The sequence below is a fragment of the Diuraphis noxia genome, unplaced genomic scaffold (genome assembly GCF_037042655.1).
Source record: "Diuraphis noxia isolate RWA-SAM2 unplaced genomic scaffold, SU_Dnox_SAM2 contig0005, whole genome shotgun sequence".
In the NCBI taxonomy this organism is placed as follows: domain Eukaryota; kingdom Metazoa; phylum Arthropoda; class Insecta; order Hemiptera; family Aphididae; genus Diuraphis; species Diuraphis noxia.
This window is the reverse complement of record NW_028301715.1, coordinates 40,206,829-40,229,661: the sequence shown is the minus strand read 5'-3', so window position 1 is coordinate 40,229,661 and position 22,833 is coordinate 40,206,829. Positions and strand designations below refer to the sequence as shown.

General features: G+C 27.8%; 2 protein-coding genes and 1 pseudogene across 3 annotated transcripts; 2 read left to right on the top strand and 1 right to left on the bottom strand.

Moving 5' to 3' along the window:
- Window position 1: 1 nt before the first annotated feature.
- On the top strand, window positions 2–1,617 carry LOC107167768 (uncharacterized; annotated as a pseudogene). The gene is made up of 2 exons (XR_016192059.1): window positions 2–143; window positions 831–1,617. The product of XR_016192059.1 is annotated as an uncharacterized LOC107167768 (transcript).
- msps (msps cytoskeleton-associated protein 5) lies at window positions 1,475–17,982 on the bottom strand. The gene is made up of 36 exons (XM_089229285.1): window positions 17,773–17,982; window positions 16,356–16,488; window positions 15,784–15,974; window positions 15,517–15,723; window positions 15,196–15,370; window positions 15,018–15,138; window positions 14,738–14,958; window positions 13,974–14,168; window positions 13,731–13,911; window positions 10,403–10,515; window positions 10,127–10,340; window positions 9,889–10,061; window positions 9,672–9,823; window positions 9,386–9,607; window positions 8,366–8,549; window positions 8,098–8,289; window positions 7,943–8,040; window positions 7,729–7,867; window positions 7,479–7,641; window positions 7,249–7,418; window positions 7,011–7,181; window positions 6,814–6,936; window positions 6,352–6,504; window positions 6,070–6,282; window positions 5,788–5,923; window positions 5,501–5,694; window positions 4,858–5,192; window positions 3,898–4,074; window positions 3,628–3,832; window positions 3,401–3,538; window positions 2,997–3,184; window positions 2,769–2,937; window positions 2,517–2,690; window positions 2,313–2,423; window positions 2,043–2,196; window positions 1,475–1,975 (listed from the first exon to the last, which is right to left on the bottom strand). The coding sequence occupies exons 2-36, from the start codon at window positions 16,416–16,418 to the stop codon at window positions 1,740–1,742; spliced, it is 6,051 nt and encodes a 2,016-aa protein (XP_089085411.1). The 5' UTR covers window positions 16,419–16,488; window positions 17,773–17,982; the 3' UTR covers window positions 1,475–1,739.
- LOC149055340 (carboxypeptidase B-like) lies at window positions 12,003–12,991 on the top strand. The gene is made up of 4 exons (XM_089228559.1): window positions 12,003–12,130; window positions 12,207–12,426; window positions 12,494–12,680; window positions 12,738–12,991. The coding sequence occupies exons 1-4, from the start codon at window positions 12,030–12,032 to the stop codon at window positions 12,989–12,991; spliced, it is 762 nt and encodes a 253-aa protein (XP_089084685.1). The 5' UTR covers window positions 12,003–12,029.
- Window positions 17,983–22,833: the final 4,851 nt, after the last annotated feature.

The window sequence follows — 22,833 nt, the reverse complement described above, 5'->3', positions numbered from 1 at the left end:
CATGTTCTGTGTTTTTTTGATTCCTACTAAAATTAATACTAAATAATAAATTCAAATAACAGATATAACTAATATTAATAGGCTTACACAATTCCCATCAACATTTGTGAGTACTGAGTTGCGACTGGCGGTTGTTAAGAATGGTAAGAATGTCACTAATACATTTTTTTACAATATTGTAAAGTATTTGAGTAAAAGTATTCAAATACTTTTTTCCAGATTGAATATCTTTTTAAATATTGTTTTTTTATTCCTATAATCAATATTGATTATCCATAGCTTATTTTAATGTTTTTTTGATCCAAGAATCATCAACGATGATCAAAACAACATACTTTAATAATTATACCTTATGACATGTGAAAGGACATGTTGAATTGTTGAGATACTAGTGTTATAGCATTTTATTAAAAAAGCTAATCGCTTATATCTTTTATTAATGACCATAAAATTATACTGTAAATTTTACAATAGTACAAAAACATTATTTATTAGTTTTACCAATTTACCAAGAAAATGGTTACCAATTAACATTATTGTTTATCTTCGATGACGATTGATGACAGAATAGGATATCCAAATACATCTCTTCATGTTCAGACAGTTTTCAGTTTAAATGATGAATGAGTACAACTATCACTAAAATGAGAACTATATAATATGATTAATCAGTATTTTGATTTTTAAACAAATCATACTATTAAAATGCATTAACCATTTTTTTAGGTCATTTAAATATTTAACTAAAAATGATATTTGGGTGATATTTTTAAAAGTATAGCTTACAACATTGTTTATGGTTTGGAAAAATGTTTTTTTATTTTTTGCAGTCTTATCAAATGAAATACAAAAAATCTTGGATGATCAATTGTTTTATAAATTTAAGTTCAAATACTGAACATACTACCTCCTTACCAATGAGAGTAGATTTTCTGAACCACTCACTGAATATCTTAGCAGATGAAGTAAATGAATTTATTTACCTCACACCTGAAACATATGTCTTGCAATCAACTCTTCATCTAGGAATTTTATCTTTTGATTCTTGTCATCACGGAAAGTGGGTTCTGAGCTTTAATGATGAACCATCAGCAATGAATTTCATCGAAACGTTGAGGGAAAACGATATTAAAGTGACGGACATTGAAAAATTGTTATCAGAAAAAGAGTGTTTGGAAGATGCTATAATTAAAACTGTAACTGATGTAAGTTTCCAAATTTTGTAGCTAAAGTGGAATACACCATGAAAAACAAGAATAATTTTTGATCATAGGAATTAATTTTAATCAAAAATAAGAGTAATAATAATAATAATAATAATAATAATTATGAATATAATATTAAAATTAATATATGTCTAAAGTACTAAAATGTAAATATTATTTCATGTGTTAAGTACCTACCTATATATTATTTAAAAATAAAATCTTTATGTTAAAATCCACTAAAATATAATATTAAAAATTATAATAAATTACACATAATTTTTTTTTTTATTAATCTTTTTGCAATATTGAATATACCTAGCTTCTTAGGTCACAAAAAAAGCTCATACACAAATGTTGATGTTTTATAATATTAAAGCAAATATAAAAAAAAAAAAAACAAAGAAACAAATTGCATTACACGTTATAGGTTTTCAGTCTTGGTAAGAGTAGTGAAAGGATTCGGGCATACTGATTTGACCTATATCAGAGCGCACTTGTTAGAAAATAATACTATATAAATGGAATTAAATTTTATTTGCGGGGAGAACGACTTGTGTTGAGCATTGGTAGATCTTCGTCCTGCGAGTCCTCATCCAGTCGATTGTTTCCATTACACTCTCCATTTGATGCACCGTATGTTTCTTCTCTGGACGCTTTCATTTTTAATATTTGCAACCGTTTCATGAAACCATCGGCTTCGCTTGAAGCGGCAGACTCTGGTTTTCGTATGGGCATAGATGTAATTGGATGTAAACTGTCATTATTTCCTATACAATAAAAACAAAAGGATAAATAAAATATGAATAAAACATAAATTCAAGTCAATAACTATACCATTGGGTTCTACTAAACAGCTTTTTAAATTGTCTTCAATAGCTGACAGTTTACGGTGAATATAATCTTGAAAATATTTTGTAGTTTTAGAAATATGTGGTTCTATGTCAATATTTGGATGCTTTATTTTGAATCTGTGTAACTGTTGTATGCCCTATAAAAAAAAATACAAATTATATGGGATTTAAATATAATGTTCCCAGACTAGTGTAAAAATAGTTATTTTGTCACTTAAAGAACTCAAAGTCATGAAGTATTTCAATAACTTACCTCATCAGTGTTTTCGTGTTGACCTATTAGTTGGAATATCTCTGACAGTTCGTCATATGGTGTTCGATGTTTTCGTTTACTACTTTCTGGTCTAGGTTCATTGTTCAAATGCTATATTTAATAAGGATTTATTAAATGTAATAAATTATGTGATGAATAGCGATCACAATATATATATAACTAATAATCATCATTAATTATTACCCTCAAAAGTTTGTGTATGTAAACAACCATTTCTGAATCTTTAGGGAATTCTGGACTCTCTAAACTTTCCAATACTTTATCACTGCGTATTTTTACCATAGTATGAAGAACAGTTTTACATGTTCTTAATGGAGTGTCAGACGGTTGTTTTTTCCAGTGTTTTGAATCAAACTCCTAATTAATATATTTGAATTATGACATAAATAAATGTGAAATTAAAAATAATAAAATCTATAGCTATAACTGATATACCTTTAAAAATCTGTGTATATGTGCAAGCACTCGCTCGTAACATAGTTCATCTCCCCATTCTTGAAAATCTTTTACTATTTTCCATATACATTTCATTACTAATTCTTTATAATGAGTAGAAGAGTTTTGAGGAGACTTAACTGTGTCATACAGCATTGCCAACAGAGCACTGTGAAATTATTGTTTATTATAGTATGGTATAAAAATTGGTGTAGAGCAATTGCTTACCATGTGACTGGTGTATGAGCAGACCGTTCCAAGACATTCATAATGAGACTATTTACACACCGTCCAAAAAGTTGAGTGTCTGTACTATTTTCTGGTCCCTTCATACTTAATAGATACAACAGTTTTGAGAGTAAGTCACGCACAATTTGTTCGTTCAGTATTAAAGTAAATTCTTGATATTTGTACAACTAAAATTATATATTAATCAATGAATTGAAGACATTTAGTGGATACACAATTCAAAGAACTCAAGGAGCAGTTGGATGAAAAATGAAACTTGAGACTCAGTAAATGTTTTTACACAATGTAAAGGAGTATTTAATGAGTTGAACTACTTTGAGCTGATTGAATAGCATTTCACTTATTTTAGAGTTCAATAATAACTTTAAATAAGCTATACTTACATTCAAACATAAATTAAATATATTCTTATATCCAACAGTGACGTCAATGTCATGAGATTCAGATAAGACATCAAATTGTTTAATGATAGCATAAAATAGTGATAATACTTTTCCTCCTTCTAAAAACTTAGATCTCATCTGCAAAAAAAAAAATATCAATAATAGATAATACATTTGTTGGAAAAATTCAACATGTTAAAAATATATGAGATTCAAAATTTCCTTACATCAGGTCTCAAAAGCATTTTGTCAAGACTTGTGAGAGCAGTTTTTGAAGTCTCAATATTTTGTGATGTAACTTGATTTATTAACTGCTGAATAGGATCTGGACTGGATGCTGGTGAAGTTTTAGGACTTTTTGTAATAGTTGCAGTACTGTATGGGCTCACATTCACACATGGTTTGGATGACGACATATTATCAGGTAATGATCTAAAAACGAGAAAAAAATGTTTTAGTTCATCTTAGTAAAATTTAATAAACAAATAGTTACATACTGAGTATGATCTTGAATTCTTTTTCTGAATTTAACTTCATCATGATCTGTATCCCAGTTATATGATTTTAATTTTAATTCTGGCTTCGAAATCTCTTCTGCTTCTAGTTCTTTAATAAACTTTTCATCGAGGGCATAACGTGTCACTTGAGGTTCATCATAAACTTCACTAACAGGTCTAATAAAATTTAAAAAGGAATAAACTAATAAGTATTACATATTATACTTATGGGTATTTCAGTATATGTGTGAACTACTAAGATATTCTAAATATTATATATATTATCTACCAAACTGCAGCATGAACATAGTAACTATTTAATATTTACAAGCAGAGCTATCCCGATGGAGATTAAAGAACCCTTTCCTAAGCGTACAAAATATATGTTAGTTAATACATGTGTGTTGGTACTCGGAAAATTAACAACTTTTTTTATAGTATTTATACACAATTGAAGTAATATTTTGACAATCAATATTAAAGGTAGATACCAAATTGGATATAGTTAGTACTTTAAGAGGAAAAACTGTAGTAAATTTATTTAACTTACTGTATGGAAAAAAATAACTTTTGTAGCAATAATATCATATATTAATATTATTGGTAATATTTTTAGGGCATTGGATTCAAATAAGTACCTAATAATTATAATATTTAAATCAATATACAACATATGAGAGAGAGAGAGAGAGAGAGAGAGTAAAAAACAAAACATTATAAAAACTAAAACTTTTTGAATATTATTTTAAATATACTAATATTATATATCATATAACAATTCTACCACCAATATCATAATAAAGATTTTTTTTTAGTTGCCACATAAATGAATCTCATGCAGGGATGGGGGAGGGCTTAATATTTGGTTTAGGTCAGTGTTGTATTACTGTATATAATTCCTATACACTATACCTAATGAGATCATGCCTCTACAGTTTATAGCTACACAAGTTTTATCACCTCATTCTCATCCTTAATGCCGATGAATGCTCTATAGCAGTAGGAATGCTTCCTGTTCTATATGATAAAGTGCTTGAAGATCTAGAAGGTGAATCATTTGAATATCTTTGAGGACTAGATGTGTGGTTGGATTCTTGTGAAACATTAAATGTAGCGTTATGCTCTTCTTCGTCAGAGTTATATTCATCATCAACAATATCCTCAGTGTCAGGTACTTGTTGGACAGGAGGTACAACCATTTTGATGGTTGGCTGAACTGTAGCCACTGGCACAGCTCGATTTTTCGATGCTCTTTTCAATCGTTCTCTCAGAAGACCCATATCTTTTTCAGATATCTATACCAATAGTAAAACTGTATTATAAAAAGTGTAAGTACACAAAAACTTGCATTCTATGTTCTATGAGGAGCATAGGCTGTATAATAATTAAAAACAAAATATATTTTTATCCTTACAATTCTAATCTAAAATTTAATTGGTTATGATAAATAAACTAATGAATTAATATCAAGAAAATTAAATTATTTTTGAAAAAAATTCAGTGATTTAAATGATTAGTAAATCACCATGTTCACGTTTAATACTTATCTATAATATTATCTTATCACTATCATAATATTGAACACAATAAAGGGTATTCTTACATTGCCCACAAATTTGAAAAGTGCTTCTCCGTGCAAAAAGAATGCAGCAACAAAGCAATTTAATGCAGCTGTTCGGACAGAATTGTCTCTATCTCCAATACTTTTAGCGATTTCTTTACAAGCCGCTGCAACACTAGGTTGGCAAATTGAAGTACCATAATCTTCTATCATTGTTGCCAAATGTTCTAAACACTCTAAAAGCACAAAAAAATATTATGATAAATATAATAATATATTTTACCAAACGTAAACATTCACATTACACCAAGTTGATAAATAAATATTACCTGAACGCTGCCTTGAGTTCTTTGATTTAACACCATCCATAATGTACTGGAACATTTTTGTATTTGGAAATATGAATGCAATTTGTTTTAAAATGGCACGAACATTGCTTCTCACTGTATCTTTTGGGTCACCCAACTAAAGTGTAAATAAAATGAAAAATTCATAATTTGAATTTAAATAAATTTATAATTTGAATTTAAATAAATTTATAATTTGAATTTAAATAAATTTATAATTTGAATTTAAATAAATTTATAATATTTATTTATATTTTTACCCACTTTTGTTACTAAATACGGCACAAAACTTGATGCTTCAGTATCATGAAGAGTGTATTTTTGGGTCATTAGGATGTCAAATATGTGTTGTAAATAGTCAAGACCTTTTAAAAGTACTGACGGATTGGTATCAAAAAATCTTAAAGTCATCCATTTTAATATAAGATCAAGATTACTAATTAATGCTCCATTGCTATCATCAGCTGTATTCAAATCCTAATTTAATATCAGGAAAAAATGAGTATGTTTAAGAATAGGAATATCAGATAGTTATTTTAATAATACCTCTGAAAGATTTTCAATGGCTTTGAGATGATACCTGAAATCTGCATGAAACATATTTGTAATCAATACCTTGTTAATACCAGCAGATAACATTTGTTCTCGAAGTTGTTCAACAAATTCTTCACGTGGAGTTGTGAAATTCCATTTTAATGACTAAACAAAGTCAAGATTTTGACACTATTATATTTTTACTAATAATGAATAAAGTAAACAATTCAATGTTATATTAGTAATAATAATTTTAAAACATTTGTTATTTTAATAAGTATGATTATTTTACCTAGCACTTTGAAAAACCAAGTGAAAATAATAATAATTTTAGAACTGTATTCAAAAATAAAAAATAGCATTGTATCCAACTTGAATGTTTTGTAAACATTAACTTATCTTTAAATTTACTTAAAGAACTAATAGTTTTAACAAACATATTTAATTTACATTATATATTATAAATAACTTTACTTTTAATTTGTGTTCATCAATATCACGTTGATGCTTTAAATTATTTCGTTGGAATAATGGGCCATTATCGACTTCCTCTTTTTTTTTCCCTGTAGCTGTACTTACTCGAGGAATCACATTTTCCTAAATAAAATAAAAGTTATTAAATAACAAATTAACTAATATGTAAAACCAAATTTAAATTTAATATAACAAACTTTGTTAGCTTTAGTAGCAGCCTTAGGAGGAGGTATTTTAGATCCTCCTGATTTAACCGAGGGCCCAGCAGGAATACCAGATTTTACAACCTTGGGTTTTTCAATTGGTACAACAGGTAAATTTGGTCTTTCTTTGTCCAACTTTTCTCGACAAAATTTGACAGACATTGGCTACAAAGCAAATAAACTATTAAAATATTTAAATAAATTTTAACATTTATAAAAAGTAAAATTATACCTTTAGTTTTTCACATGCACCATACATAGTAGCATAACCTAAGTGCATCATAAATCCAAGTACAGCTTTTTCAGAAGCACTACGAACACTTGCATTTCTATCTTCAAGACTTGTGTAAAGAACCAGAAGTAAACATTTCAACTCATCCGCAGGAATTGACTTAGAAGGGACTATAAAAATTGAAAAACAAATCAAAACTTGTTCAACTAACATAGTAATTAAAATCATACTGAGTGGCAACTTTTCTGCAAGCCAAGTCCATAACTCTGATCTTAATGTTACTGAATTATTTTTTAATGCATCCAAAAGTATATCACCACCAAAAAATTCACGATAACCACATACATCTGCCCATGTATTCATACATTGTCGAGCACTTTGGCATTTAAACGTCTAGAACAGTTCATACATTCAATGTAAATACTTATTATTACACAACAATTTTTTTAACGTGCTAACAATAAATAAATAATATAGTACCTTTGGATCACCCAATGCATTTAAAACACCAGGTAAATAGCCTTTTATATATATTTTAAAAGAGGATCCCATAGCTTTTGAAATTAGTTCTACCAAGTTGATTGCATTGGAACCAAGACGAGCATTTGAATCACTTATTCTAAGTAATAAATACCAACAAGACAATTAATTATAACTATAATTAATTTTGAAAGTTTATAAATATTAGTTATACCTGTCTTGCAAAGCTTTTCTAGCTTCTCCCAATTCACTAGTTATAAACTTGGCTTCATTAACAATATTTTGCAATTTGGTTAAAGCATCAGAGCGAACCTAAATATATAAATTATAAAATGTATTTTATATAACAGTAATATTTATACTACATACTTTCCAATCTTTATCAGAAAGTTCATTAATCAAAGCATCAGTTATTTGAGGAGATATATCAACTCTTGGTACAATGTCTCGTATGTTAACTTCATAAGCTGGTTTTTCATCATCACTTGCAGCTTCTATGGATTCAGTGGATCCATCCATATTTTTGCCACGTGTTGGTTTAGGAGGAGCTTCCCCTTGATGCTATTGAACAAAAATAGTAGATATTTTTATTTCTTATTATTACAGAATATATTATTTAAGAAACAATTGATCTTACTTTTTCAAATTCTGCATTTATTTGTTGCACTAAAGTTGGTTTTTCATTTTCAAAAAACAAACTTAGCTGAGGTCCCATGTAAAGATACATAACACCCAGAAGAGAAATTACAGCCAAACGAACTTGGGGGTTAGAAGCACTTACAGCTTTTTTGACATTTTGCATCACAGATTTAGGTTCAATGCTAAAGTTAAAATAAATAAATATTTTATATCAAGTTTTTTTAGTATTATAAATGATCTTTTGATAAAATTAAACATACAACATGACAACTTTTCATGAACCATAATGATATTATTTTAAATATAATACATTAAAATGATCTCTTTTTTCACTATAGTGTATTCCAGGGGGCCAACATGAATACGTCCACGAGCCACATGAATAAATACAATGATATCAAGAGCAAAAATGTTTATAAATATATTTTATAATTTTCACGATTTTATCGTTAATAAGTAAATATTGGTTTTTTTTTAAACAAGATGTAAGCCGCATATGATTGATACGAGCCGCGAATTGATCACCCTGGGTATATTCTGTATCTATAGATTTCATTAAGTATTATAAACAATTTATTAAATACAGAAATTAACTAAATAGTTGAAGGTTTTAGTGTATCATTTAACCAAAGATCATTATAAATTAGCTATTATAATTTTACGTAATTATGGTAGACATAAAATAAAAAAATTAAGTAATAAACAACATCAAAAAATTTGTAAATAGTAAAATGTGTTGGTTATAAATATATCAATTCAAAAAAATAATAAAAATAGAAAAACTTACTCCAATTCAGACCTGATAGCATGAAATTTAAAATCATAATTTAAAAAACTAATTCATACATGAACATATAACTATACTATAAAACTGAATATCACCAATATAATATATTTTAATTAAGAAAAAACGTGAGTATCTACATAAAATATATTCAGTTGGTTACTTTATTACAATTGCAACACACTTGAATAAACCAGTTTATTTTATATTTAAATAAAACAAGAATGTACTTACATAAATCCAAACTCCAAGATGGCTCCTGAAAGCCAATTCAAGGCATCAATCTGAACTTTTGGGTTTTTCTGTACAGTAAATGCATATTCTAATACTGCATTACAGACCAGATCTAGTCTAGTAGATTCTGCAAAAGTAGTTAGTACTTGACTAGCCAGGTTACCATTTTTATTATCACCCAGCAAGGAAGAAACATCTTGAATACAAGAATTCATGCCAGTACTATTTAAAAGTAAAAATATAAATTAAAAATGAAAGTAAAAAGTAAAACAAATAATATAAATACCTAGTTATAGGAAACTTTTCAATGATTTTTTTTAAACACTCAAGTCTTAATTTTTGTATTTGCACATTATTATCTTTAATACCAGGTTTCTTATTCAGCAGTTTTATTAATACTTGGCTGCTAACTGTTGATGATTCCATTTGATCAATTATCTGAAATAAAAGTAACAAACAAACTATAAAGTAAACAATTTTGTTTTTAAATAATTAGCACTAACTTGAGAAAATTCTTGAACATTAGACAAACGAGTTTTCCAATTGGCATCAACCATACCATTTAAAATTTCAGGTGAACAAAATGTCAAAGCCAGTTCTTCTAATTCATCATCACCAATTTCATTATCAATTTCAATTGGAGGAAGAGCTTTTGATTGTACAGGTTTACGTCCACCTGATGGTATAAAAGTAATATTAAACATATTACAATATAATGAATATGAAATCCAATTAATATACCAGGGGCACTCATAGGTTTTTTGACCTTACTGTTAGCAACAGTTTTACTAGGAATATTAACAGCTGTACGAGTTCTTTTAATAATAGTGTTTTTGTTAATTGTAATTGTTGCTTTTTTCTCTCCAAAACTAGATGGGACAGTCACAGGTTTTGATTCTCTTACAATATTAGTTGGTTTTGCAGTTATTATAGCTTTTTCTGATGCTTCTTTAATCTAGAAAAAAATTCATTTTTAAGTTATTAATAATTATAAAATATCCTGACTGTTCTACTTACTTTAGCAAGTTTTATTGCATCTACAGTGGATAAAAACGGAAGAATATTTTTTTCTGATACAACCTTCCATGCAGTACCAAGAGCCTCAGCAGAATTTTCTCGAACAGTTGGATCTATAAATTAAAAATAAATAATTAACGAATGAATAAAAACAATTTCCCAAATTATATTTCTGTTCATAAATAAAACATTTAGCTAAGGGGCTAGAAATGAATCACCTGATATAACTTATACCATTCACAATAATTATTGAAGGTTAAAGATATTCTGTACATTATGTTGTTATGGATATATATAAACAGATAAAAACAATTACAATTTAACAAATAGGTATGAATAATAATTTATTTTTATTAAATGTTATACTGTATTTGGTTTGTGACATCGCAGAAAACATAAACTTAACAAATCATCAAAATTCAAAAAATTCAATAATTGTTTTAAAAAAATATAAAAATAGCATTAAAAGAAATTGTAAGTTATAAAATTAAGTAGATAAAATAATATATAAAAAATAATTTACATATTTTGAATAGTTGATGATTTAGTTCTAGTGAATAAAATCAATTTAACTTATACAAATGATATTGTAAATAAACAAAACATTGGCCAAGATCTAATAAAAGAATATACTGTTTGCAATAATTTATTATCCAGTACAATAAATAAAAATATGAAATATGAATCAATAACAGACACGGAAAAAGTAATAATTGAGATAATAATTTTATGCCAAAAGCAGAAGAATGATGCACTTACTATTGCTTACAATTTTAATTTAAAATATGTTTTCTTTCTTTTGTAGAAATTTTTTTTTTCAAACTACACTACTTGTACGTTGAACTTGATATTTATATCTTTAAATATGGAAAAAAATTTAAATTTTTTTTATCAATTAACCTGTGGAAACATAGGTTGTTGAGTGTGTGGAGGATACTGTAGATTTATTAGGTTGGGTAGGTTGGACACACGTGTGATTTTTTTGGCAGAATTTTGAATTGGGCACCCGTAGGTTTCTGCCAACCCCGGTCAGAGGATGGCAATCACTCTCTCTAGACAATTACCTGCCTAGAGAGAGTTGCTACTTGTGGCCCAAGCGATTCGAATCAATGAAAGTATGCATAACGACCAATACTATAGTTTGCTCAGAAACTCCACCCAAAAAAAAAAAAAAAATTAAAAATTAATTTCATACAAGAAGAGACTTTATCTTTCAAAATTAAAATTGGACCTAGGAAAATATGTTTATTGCTCTTCTGGTAATTTGTGAAAATTTATGAATAAACAAACCAACTACAACGGAAATGATTAAATATACACTGTTGAGTATTTTATATTTCAGGAAATTCCATACCAATTAAAGAAATTTTATCACACAAATGACATTTACAAATTTATTGATAATTTGAATAAAAAGAAATTTGTTGAAGTCTCAACCATTGGACATACCAAACAAGGAACTCCTCTAAAAATAATACACATAAAACCAGATAATAATCAAACAAACCATGATATTATTTGGATTGATGGAGGTATATTTTCCTTTACACTATTAAAAAAAATATTTAAAAACCATTCAAATATTTAAATAGGGACTCATGCACGTGAATGGATAACAATTTCTTCAATGGTATACATATTTAATGAATTGATATATAATAGAAAGAATTTACCAATATATATAAGGAATATACATTTTGTGTTAATGCCAATTGTAAATCCAGATGGGTAGTACATTAAGAAATTCAAATGAATTCAAATAATACCATTTAGTACTTTCTACCATAAATTCTTTGTTATTTAGGTATACATATTCACATGAAAATGATAGGCAATGGAGGAAAAATCGTGTAGAAACGTTTAACAATTGTATAGGAACAGATTTGAATCGTAATTGGAATTATGATTGGTACAGTACAAAGTCTGACTATTGCTCACAAACTTACCAAGGACCAGCTCCAAATTCAGAATTAGAAGTAAAAGCAATCATTCAGTTTATCTCAAATAATTTAACAAAAATAAAAGTCAGTTCACACAAAAACTTTAAGTATCATAAAATATAAGTATTTATAAAAGCCTCTTTCTGGACAGGGATTTATAACATTACACTCATATGGACAAGCTATTGTATTTCCATGGGCATACACTAATGATAATTCAAAAGAAGATTATTCTAAACTTCAGAACATAGCTACATCCATGTCATTAAAAATATTAGAAAAAACTTCAAACATCTATATTGTTGGTCCAGCAAGTACAGTATTATATAGGGCATCAGGTTTAAATCAATTTATATAAAATGATTACCTATTAAGTAATATCAAAAATCTCACAGGAACATCAATGGATTGGATGAAAGGTATAGCAAATATTAGATACGTATTTACATTGGAATTAAGAGATACTGGTGCCAATGGTTTTAATTTGCCCACTAGTGAAATAATACCAACTGGTCAAGAAGCATTCTGTGCTGTTTCTGTACTAGCTAAAATTGTTGAATCTGATAACCAATCAAAAGGAACATTTTGCAAGTCCGCCCAACCTTTGTTTAGTATTATGATATTATTTTATTTTATTTCAATATTTTAATATTAATATACAGAAAAAAAAAGTTGAGAATAATACAAATATTAGTAAACAAAATTTCAAAATTTAATCTATGAGAAACATATTGATAGATAAATAAACTTAACTGGCGCAAACTGAGACTAAAACTGATTAAGAAAAGTTTAATGAGTAGCTCAATTGTGTCACTCAGTTTTTTTATTTTTTAAATCAAGTTCCAGTGTTTTTTTTTTTAATCTATATAGATGGTCAGAAATTTAGAAATTATCAAAAACATACTTTATTTTTTATGTGTAAGTGAAATTTATAGTTAGTGCTACAGTGTTATGTCAGATAATTTATTCATACAAGAAGATTGATAATGTAAACAAATCAAAATCAATCAAATGAAAAGGTAAACAAAACAAGATAACATTTTGTACAAATTATTTTTAAACGGCAGTTAGATACCATTTCATTATTTAAATATTGACCATACAATAAATAAATAATTTATACAGATGAGATAAAGGTATAATGGTTTTATTAAAATTAATTTTTCTATTACATAACAATAGGCACTATAACCCACATACAAACAAATAAGCCCATCAGAAAATTCTAGCTAGTAAAAAGCTTAAGGTAAAAATTGAGTTAACATGTATAATCAATTTTCACTTTAAAAATAAAATTTGTATTATATTGAATACATAAATTATTCAAGTTATTTATGCTAAATTTAAAATAAGATCAATTAAAAATAACATTAATTTTAAAAAATTACCTGATTCATTCAACGTTTTTATCAATGCCGTAGTGAAAATTTTCAAATATTTTTTGTTTAAAATTGTTGGTGTGCATTTTGAAAAGCATCGAGTTAAAAATGAAACTGATTCAGCTTTTACTGAAGGATTTTTATTGTCTATTGCAGTTATAATATCTTCATGAATAGATTCAAGTGTCATCTAAAACAATTATAAATTAATGCTTATATCAAATGATAATAATTATATAAAATCTAGTTTACGCTTAAATATATTGCATCGACAGCATCTCGTAGTGGTAATACAACATTTTGTTTTTTTTCTTTAAATTTTTCCAACAACCCTGGTATGCAAGCAGAAGCATAAGGTTCAAATCGTTTTTTCAATCCATTAGCTAACATTGCCATACACTTAGCAGCAATACCAACTATTATAACATTTGAATCTTTTGTAATAATCTAAAAATAAAAAAGTATAGTATAGTAATAATACATGAGAAAATAATAACAGAGGTCAATATTTCAATGAAGTGCATTTGACACAGATATTTCTGCAGTGAAATTTTGCGATTTTTAGGTTATTTTATTAATTTTTAGTACATATTTATATATATTATAAGTTAGTTGTATAAAATTAGATACCTGATTCGAATAATTCTTACTTCAGAAAATGTTATCAAGTTTTAATGCAATGCTCGCAATTTAATAAATATAAAATTAAATAACTAAATGTAAAATTTATCATTATTTTAGTTTGAAATGTTATGTTTAAAATAAATACTACAACTCAATATCAAACATATTGTAATTCACTGATAAACACAATAGCCGATAAAATACTGCCTTAATTTTATTTAAACTTTAAACGTCCTAAAATTTGTATTAAATTGTTTCGTAAACAAAAAAATAAGGACATTATTAATTATTTCAGTCAAGTCAATTTTTAAGTTTTTATTCATTAATAATTCTTAGAAAATGTAAAACTGGTTCCCTAATAATATAATCAAATTAATAAAGTGATAACTTACTTTCTTTAAGGCTCTAACTAAATCTCCATATTCTCCACTTTCTAATTTAGGAGCTTTAGACAATATTCCTTCAAGTGAATCCATGGCTTCTTTACGTTCTTGCCATTTTTTTGCTTCTAGCTTTTCATAAAAGTCCTTACTAAGTTGACTTAGTATGTTAACTGGATCAATATGTTCTTCAGGATCATCAACTACATCAGTGCCTTCTTCCAATATCATATCTATTATTTAAATTGTTTTATTAGTTTATTTTTCTCATACTTATTAATATTTAACATACCACCATTAGCAGCAGCAACTTCTTCCATTTTTGCAGCTTGTTCTTGTTGAGAACGTAGAAATCTTGTAGCTCGTGGTTTATCACTGCTTATTTTTTCAAATTCTACTTCCAATTCTTGAATCTAATTTAAATATTTATTTTAATTAAACATTATATGATAAAGTCTGAATATATATACTTGTAAAGGTTTTAGATTAGCCAAGTTAGCTTTAACAGGTGTAGGCCCAATCCATGAATAGATTTCTATGGCCAACAATTTCGCTTCATCTCTAACACTTTTATCTCTATCTTCAAGTATTGATTGTAATTTTTTCAGCAGTGGTTTAATATTCAAAACTTTTGATCCATATTCTCTATAATAAATAAGGCACAGTACGTCTTAAAATCACAAATTATTTTTATAATTACCCATATTTTTTTAATAATATAAAATTAAGATTCATTTGTAATTTAAATGTTTATTGATATGATTTTTTTTTTATTAATATAATATACTTACTTTATTGCTTGAGTTGCAGCTTTAATACAAGTTGAAACAATTTTAGGAAATTTATGGTCCATTCCTTTGACTAATTCTTCTACAACTATATCTTGCTTTTCAATTTCAATAAACATTAATGTTATTTGTATAGCAATATCCTTAGTTTTAGCTTTTGGTGCACCATAACATTTTGTGATCAAACCAGTCATGACATCACCCACCGTTCTACAAAAATATTAATGTAAAGCGCAATTCTACTTAAAATAAAAATTATGGATAACTAACCGTCCAGCAGTAGCAGAATTTTCTACAAAAACTAATGTGGCTTCAAGGCCTTTTTCTTGTGCAACAGCATTGCTGTCAACAACAAATTTCTTTACTATTCCTGTAAATTTATTCCATTCAGGAGCTTTTTCATCCAATTGTCCAAATAATTTAATAGCTTCTTCATAACCACTTATTCTGGCTTTCCACAGCTTAATAAAGTAATTTGTAATTAGTATGAAATGTTTAAATGATTGTAATAGAAATATATAAAAACAATTAAAAACAATTTCTCATGTAATATTATGGATGAAGGAGGTTGAGTTCATACAACCCACCCCCTTTCATTGATATGTTGCTACTATATGTGTAGATATTTAAAAATTAATAACATTTAAAAAACATTTTTATATTTGTAAATATATATAATATAATATAATTTTTTATATAACCCTTCTTGTTAAAAATTTCTGTGTTCACCATTAGGTGACGATACATGGTTGAAACTTAATAAGTAGTATTTAAAAAGAGAAAACAATTAAATCTATACAAGAATATATACATAATTACAAAAAAAAAAAAAAAATAGTTACTTTGTGTACACATCGTTCCTCAATGGGCAACTTTGTATATGAAGTATCCTCCTCAGCAGTCATGTTTCCATAAAGTTTATTAAAATAATATGAAGTTAAAATTCAACAGTTTATTTTTTGATTCATTAATGTGCTGAAAATAAAAAAAGGTTTAAATTTATATTTATAAACAATATAGGTGCGTTGTATGGAATCTTATAATTATTTTTCAAAAATCACGTTTTGTAAAAATTATATTAATTTCATTTTTTATTTAATTACAATTAATGATAATGATGATAACACATATGAGTAGGATACCTAAATGATAAAAATATTTACTAAATATAAATTAAAATACTAAAATAGTGTCAAACGCTATTTTATATTTAATTGGTTTTGAAAGTTACCTACAAGCAAAAATTAATTTTAACAAGATTACTACAATTAGATTGATAAAAACTTAAGTGTTCATTGCAGTGTACAATGTTAAGATTTAAAAGATAGAGTGAGAGGTTCTAAACAGGTTTGCTTATTTGGATATGTCCAACCTACATAAACTGTCTTAAATGATAAATTTCTTTTTATGTAGGTTGATACTCAATTACAATTTCTTGACCATAAACAAGTATTTATAAAAAAAATTAAGTTTTTTTAAAATCAAAAAAAAAAGAGATACATTTACATGAATTAAATATAACATAAATATATGAACTTTGATGTAAGAAAAAATGTAATAAATGTATGTATTAAATTTGGTTAAACCATTCTATAATAAAATACTATACTATTGTTTTTGATTTACATATAATTAATATGATTGTCTTTTTGATTTTGTTCTATTATTTTCTTTAGGATTTGAATGGTATTAGTAATCAGCTAACTTCACAATACAAATTTTGAAAATAAATACTAAATAAGTATATTTCCATAATTGGTAATAGACAATTAGATACATGCATATTGTAATTATAAGCATATATTAATTTTAAAAATGTATAAAAAATTGTTTGTAGTTGAAGTGTATTATTGAGAAGTATAAATTTATCCTAAGTAATGTAAACCCAAAACGATTAAAACATCAATTAAAAATAAATCCACATATCTTTAAACAAATAAAGAAAATATTGGAAAATATACAAGTATTTCAATACAATAATTAAGTGGTACTTGGTTTACTAAAATACAATACATATTATTAAATTTAAATTGGTAGTTTAGTATTAATATATTAAAAAACTCCCTATAGGTAGGTAGATATATTATGATACAGAATAAACGCTATTAACTATAATTACAAAGTTGTGTGCGTAAAATAAATAAGCTGTGTGGGTAACTCGTTCATCAAACCCTAGAGTATATTTAAAGATTAAATTTGACTAAAATGTAGATATAATGTTATTGTTTACAATATTATAAACAAACTTCTAAAACGTACCTTAACTTTTTAATATCTATGCATCAATATTGTATAGTATTCAAGGGTTCTCTTCAAATTGTCAATCAATTCAGTTACAAATAGTAGTTAGGTACCTTCTGCGTCCAATTCTGTTACAATATAGACATTTAACGTCAAGTGATTTCGATATGAATTGCGAGGATGTACTTACTACTTATATCAAATTAATGTGTTTTATCAGTTGTGAGTTGTGACTAGCGTATAGAAGCGAACGGAGGGATATTAACGATTTTCTTTACTTGACGAAGTTAAAAAAACAACAAAAGAATAACACATGTTTTATCACAAGGAGATTCAAAACTCTAATACCCATTTATAGTAAATTTTAGCATCTTTGGAATATTTGAGGTTTAACACGTTATCAATACAATATTTTAAATTTTTAAATAACGACTATTTTTAAATTTAAGTTACTACTAGTTACTAGTATTTTCATTTTGTTATTCGAAATATTTAAATAATCTGTTTTCCAAACTATTTCTTACATATGAAGACAAAAAAAACAAATCAAACAAGTCCTAGGTAGGCCAAAAATGGCTCACACAATAGACTAACCAGCATACTAAGTTAAACCAAATAAAAAACAACACACAGATATGGCAAAACCCCGGACTAAATAGGAAAGAGGAAACCATATTAAATCGTCTAAGAATAGGCCACACATTCATCACACACATGCACCTCATGGAAAAAAATGATCCCCCCATATGCGAAATGTGTGGAGTGAACTTTAGAGTAAAACACATTATTACTGAATGCCAAAAATATGAAGACGCAAGAAAAATACGACATATCTCAACAAATCGGAGAAACGTTAGGACCTGACACCCAATCAATCTCCAACATCCTACAGTTTATAAAAGAAATTCAGCTATACAACCTTATTTAAGCCCTTAATTCCACAATGTAGATATAATATTGTAATTGTTAACTAATTTTAAATGACTGTAAATTTGTAAACTAATGGCCACAGAAGCCGATGTTTTATACAAAATCAATAAAAAAAAAAATCTATTTCTTAATTTATTCAAAGAATGATGGGCTTAAATGAGCTAAGGTGGACTGAAAATAATTTTTGGGAAAACATTGCATTTGAAGATGTCATTATAGTATTATACTGATGAATGATGATGTATGCTTATTATTTACCTATATATGATTAATTAAACTATAATAATTGAGGCTGGTGTGGATCGGTGGTTAGCCGATACTCAAATATGATCTGAGGTCAAGCATTTGGCCGACATCACTAGTTCCCGGATGATGGATATTTTAGTGACAAATCCTCGTCCTACATGCACACGTACTTCAATCCTCAACCAACGTGTCCAACCGTAAGTAATAACCCCCTAAAAAATGCTAATATCCATAGACCACAGTAACCAATGATTAAGATCAAAAAATATATAATATGTATAGAAATATACTTTCAAGTACCCACGAATAATATTAATTTTTACTGAGTATCTACGAAAAAATCGGCTGTTTTTTAGATTTTTCAATTCCAATATAACATTTTATAATGACATTACTTCCCGAGTCAATAAAATAGGTACTAGAGATAGGTATTTACGCAATATAAATAAATAAACCATATTATACATAACAAAGAATAAAATAATTGAAGGGCAATTATTTGGAACTTAGACCGTCCTAAAAAAAAGTAGGTGCGTTATAAAAATGTATTATTATATATTAATGGTTTTTAAATTAAAAAAAAAAGAGAGACAAAACCTTGCACCCATACCGATCACCGTACCTATATTATGTTTTATATGTTTTTCTTTTCCTCTTTCAAAGCATTTTGCCAGATGTGTTCGTTTAAAAAAAAAATCGTCGCTGTACACGTATCGCAAGTATCGTTCCTCAAACTTGTGTTAATTGTAGGCTGGGCTGATTCACAGCTACGCAGTTTACGATTTATATTTGTAGTTCATACACACCGATGGGGCGACGGCATGATAATTGCGCGTTTGACTTCAAGCCGCTACAAACTTAGATAATAAACTATAGTTAGATATATTAAAATTATACGTAGTTAAACCAAAATAAAACTAGGTATACAATTCGTAACATTGCCCATTGGTAGCGTATCAAGATTTATTTATTTTGGTGGTTGGGGTCTGAGGGGTTAATGAAGTTTATATCTCAAAAAAACATTTCTTAAATGTTTCAGAACATCTCAAGAATTTGAAATTATAGTTTAAATACTTCATTGTTTACTTCAGACCCCATATTGACTATATTACGTGTAAAGCCCTATGACTTCTCGGGTTCTTACGCTGACACCTTAAACATATTAATTCAGCACCTTGCCTAATAATTCTATTCGTTCAATTCTTAACTATGGATCGATCAATTGAAATCCTTATCTTCGCTAGGAAATTAAATTAATTGATCGTGTACAAAACTGCTCCTTAACTACGCTGGGTTCTTACTTAAAATTGACCACCCTCAACATTCTTATCAACCAGTCATGAATGCGAATAATTTCTGCTCTCTGGAGTACAGACGGCTAAGTTCTGATCATAATTTCCTGATAAAATTAATTCATGGTGAAATTGAAGCACCATGCCTACTTGAACGTTCAAAGTTTAAACCTGAGTTTCAACCATCCATACTAGATCCACTGAGACCTTTCATCTTCCAACTCTCCGTTCTAACTATTTATTAAACGATACTTTAATTAGAACAATGTGCCGTTAAAATGAGAATAATGTTGGTTTTTGGTCTCAATTTGTTACTGTATTATCTTTTGTTTGTGATTTATCTACAATTTTTGTATTAATAACCTATTTTTATGTTAAATTTATTATTTTATATGTAAAAAGTCAATCGTCGTTAATATATCAATTATCATTAAATAAAATAAGAAAAAAAAATAGTGGCAAGGTAGCAGGTATATTTAAAAATAAAAAATAAATTTAAATTTGAACAAATTCATCATTGAAGGAAAAGAGGGGAGTGGACATAGGCGCAAATCGCTGGGGTGCTAAGGGTGCTTAGCACCCTGAATTTTAATGCTAGCACCCCGAATCCCGTGATTATAACTTATAGTACTATTAACATCACATTTTCAAAATAATTACATTTATTAAAAATTCAAAAACAGTTTTATATTTATTTAATTATTTATAATATAATATGTCGAGTTTATGTCTGGAAATATTAAACTGCAATGACGTATAAAACATATTATATAATATCATAATAATTGTGAAATCTTGGACACTTACCGCGATGGGTCAGGAAAGACTATCTGACTTATCGATAATTCATATTGAGAGCGATCTAGTCATTGATAAAGACATAATTTTAAATAAGTTTGCTGAAAATAAGCGCACATTGCCTTTACATTTTTAATAAATAAATAATAATAATAAAATGTTTAGTTGTGTTTGTTTGATTTTTATTTAATATTTTTATTTATATAATATATACCTATCATAGTACTATTGGGGTGTGTGAGGGGCGAAGCCCCTCACGAGTTTGGTCTGTTTCCTCAAAAATTTTTGGTGCTTAAGCCCCCCTAATATTTTTTGGTGATTTGTGCCTATGGGAGTGGATATGCATATGATTGATGAATCATCCCGCGATTATGATATTTATATTTTAATATTTTATATAGATAATAATAAAATTATTATTATTATTAGAATCTATGTCAAAACGTCTGTTATTATAGATTACTTGTCAATTTGGAGGTCATCTCGTCTGCACTCCGTAATCTGTAGGTCCACTATCTTATTAATACTTTACATCAGGTACTATAGGTAGGTAATAACTAATAACTAATAGGTATATCAGTCTTATGTATGGAAGATATATTTCGGTTGTCTCGTTTAGACTTAATTAGGGTCTTTAAATGCTATATTCTAATAATATATCATTAATCATTATTATTTATTACTTATTATGTGTGTTTATGTTTAAGATAAATTGTATTGGTGTTTACTGGCCGTATATATTAAACTCAATTAAAGGATTGTTCAATTTGTTCATCAAATCTGAAATCAATATGTTAAAAACAAAACGTCAAACACAGATTGAAATCGTAACAGATAGGTATGACCGGTATAGGCATAATAAGGTACATATTATAATTATATGTTTTTTTTGCATTTAGTATTAAATGCAGGCAGTATATAGTGCGATACAGTCGGTACACACACAACACGACAATACTGCAGTACTTAACGGTCTTACTGTTCAAGTCTGCGCCTACACAATAATATATAAGTATATGTATATGTATGATAAATATATATAGTAAATAATATTAATAAACGCTATAATATAGCCTTAGAATAGCCAATAGTTACTACCATTAAACGATATTATTGTACTAGGTACGACACGAGTAAACGCTTCGTCAGTTCGTCACAATTATTACGGTGCCCCGTTGTCGGCATCATTAAAATATAAGTATCGTATTCGCAATAATAATATTATTATACACTATACACTATACAGGCATACAGCCGTACCTATAAGTATCGTAAATGTCGTTCGCTCGTCCGTAGCAGGACGTAATATTATGGTGGCTAAATTTTATTTAACCGTCGGCGCACACTAGATGGCAGCACACGGCAAACGAATAACATAATATTATTACACACACAATATAATAATATTATGAACACATATTATATACATACGTATGTATCGACCGGTCGACCGACAAACCTCGTAGGCACTCGGCAATCATCCGTCCCCTTCGACCAGAAATCGTGGGCGGTGCGTCCAATGCTGTGCGATTTTCTTCGAAAAAATCGTATCTGCCCCAGTGCGTTCGCCGCGGTTTTTGGGCCAAAAGCCGTGTTGCGGCGGAAACCGTGGACTTTCGCGAAAAAAACTACCAAACATCCGTCACGTCCATCGGTTATTATCGATTTTACGAACAGGTGCGCTGCCCGCGCGGCTGACGGGCACGCTCCGCCGCAGTGGGCATGACTGTCAACCGCCGCGGCGTATGCGATATTCCATTATTCCCTGGCATTTCCTGCAGCGGAGGTCCTCTGGTATTTACCGCACTACACG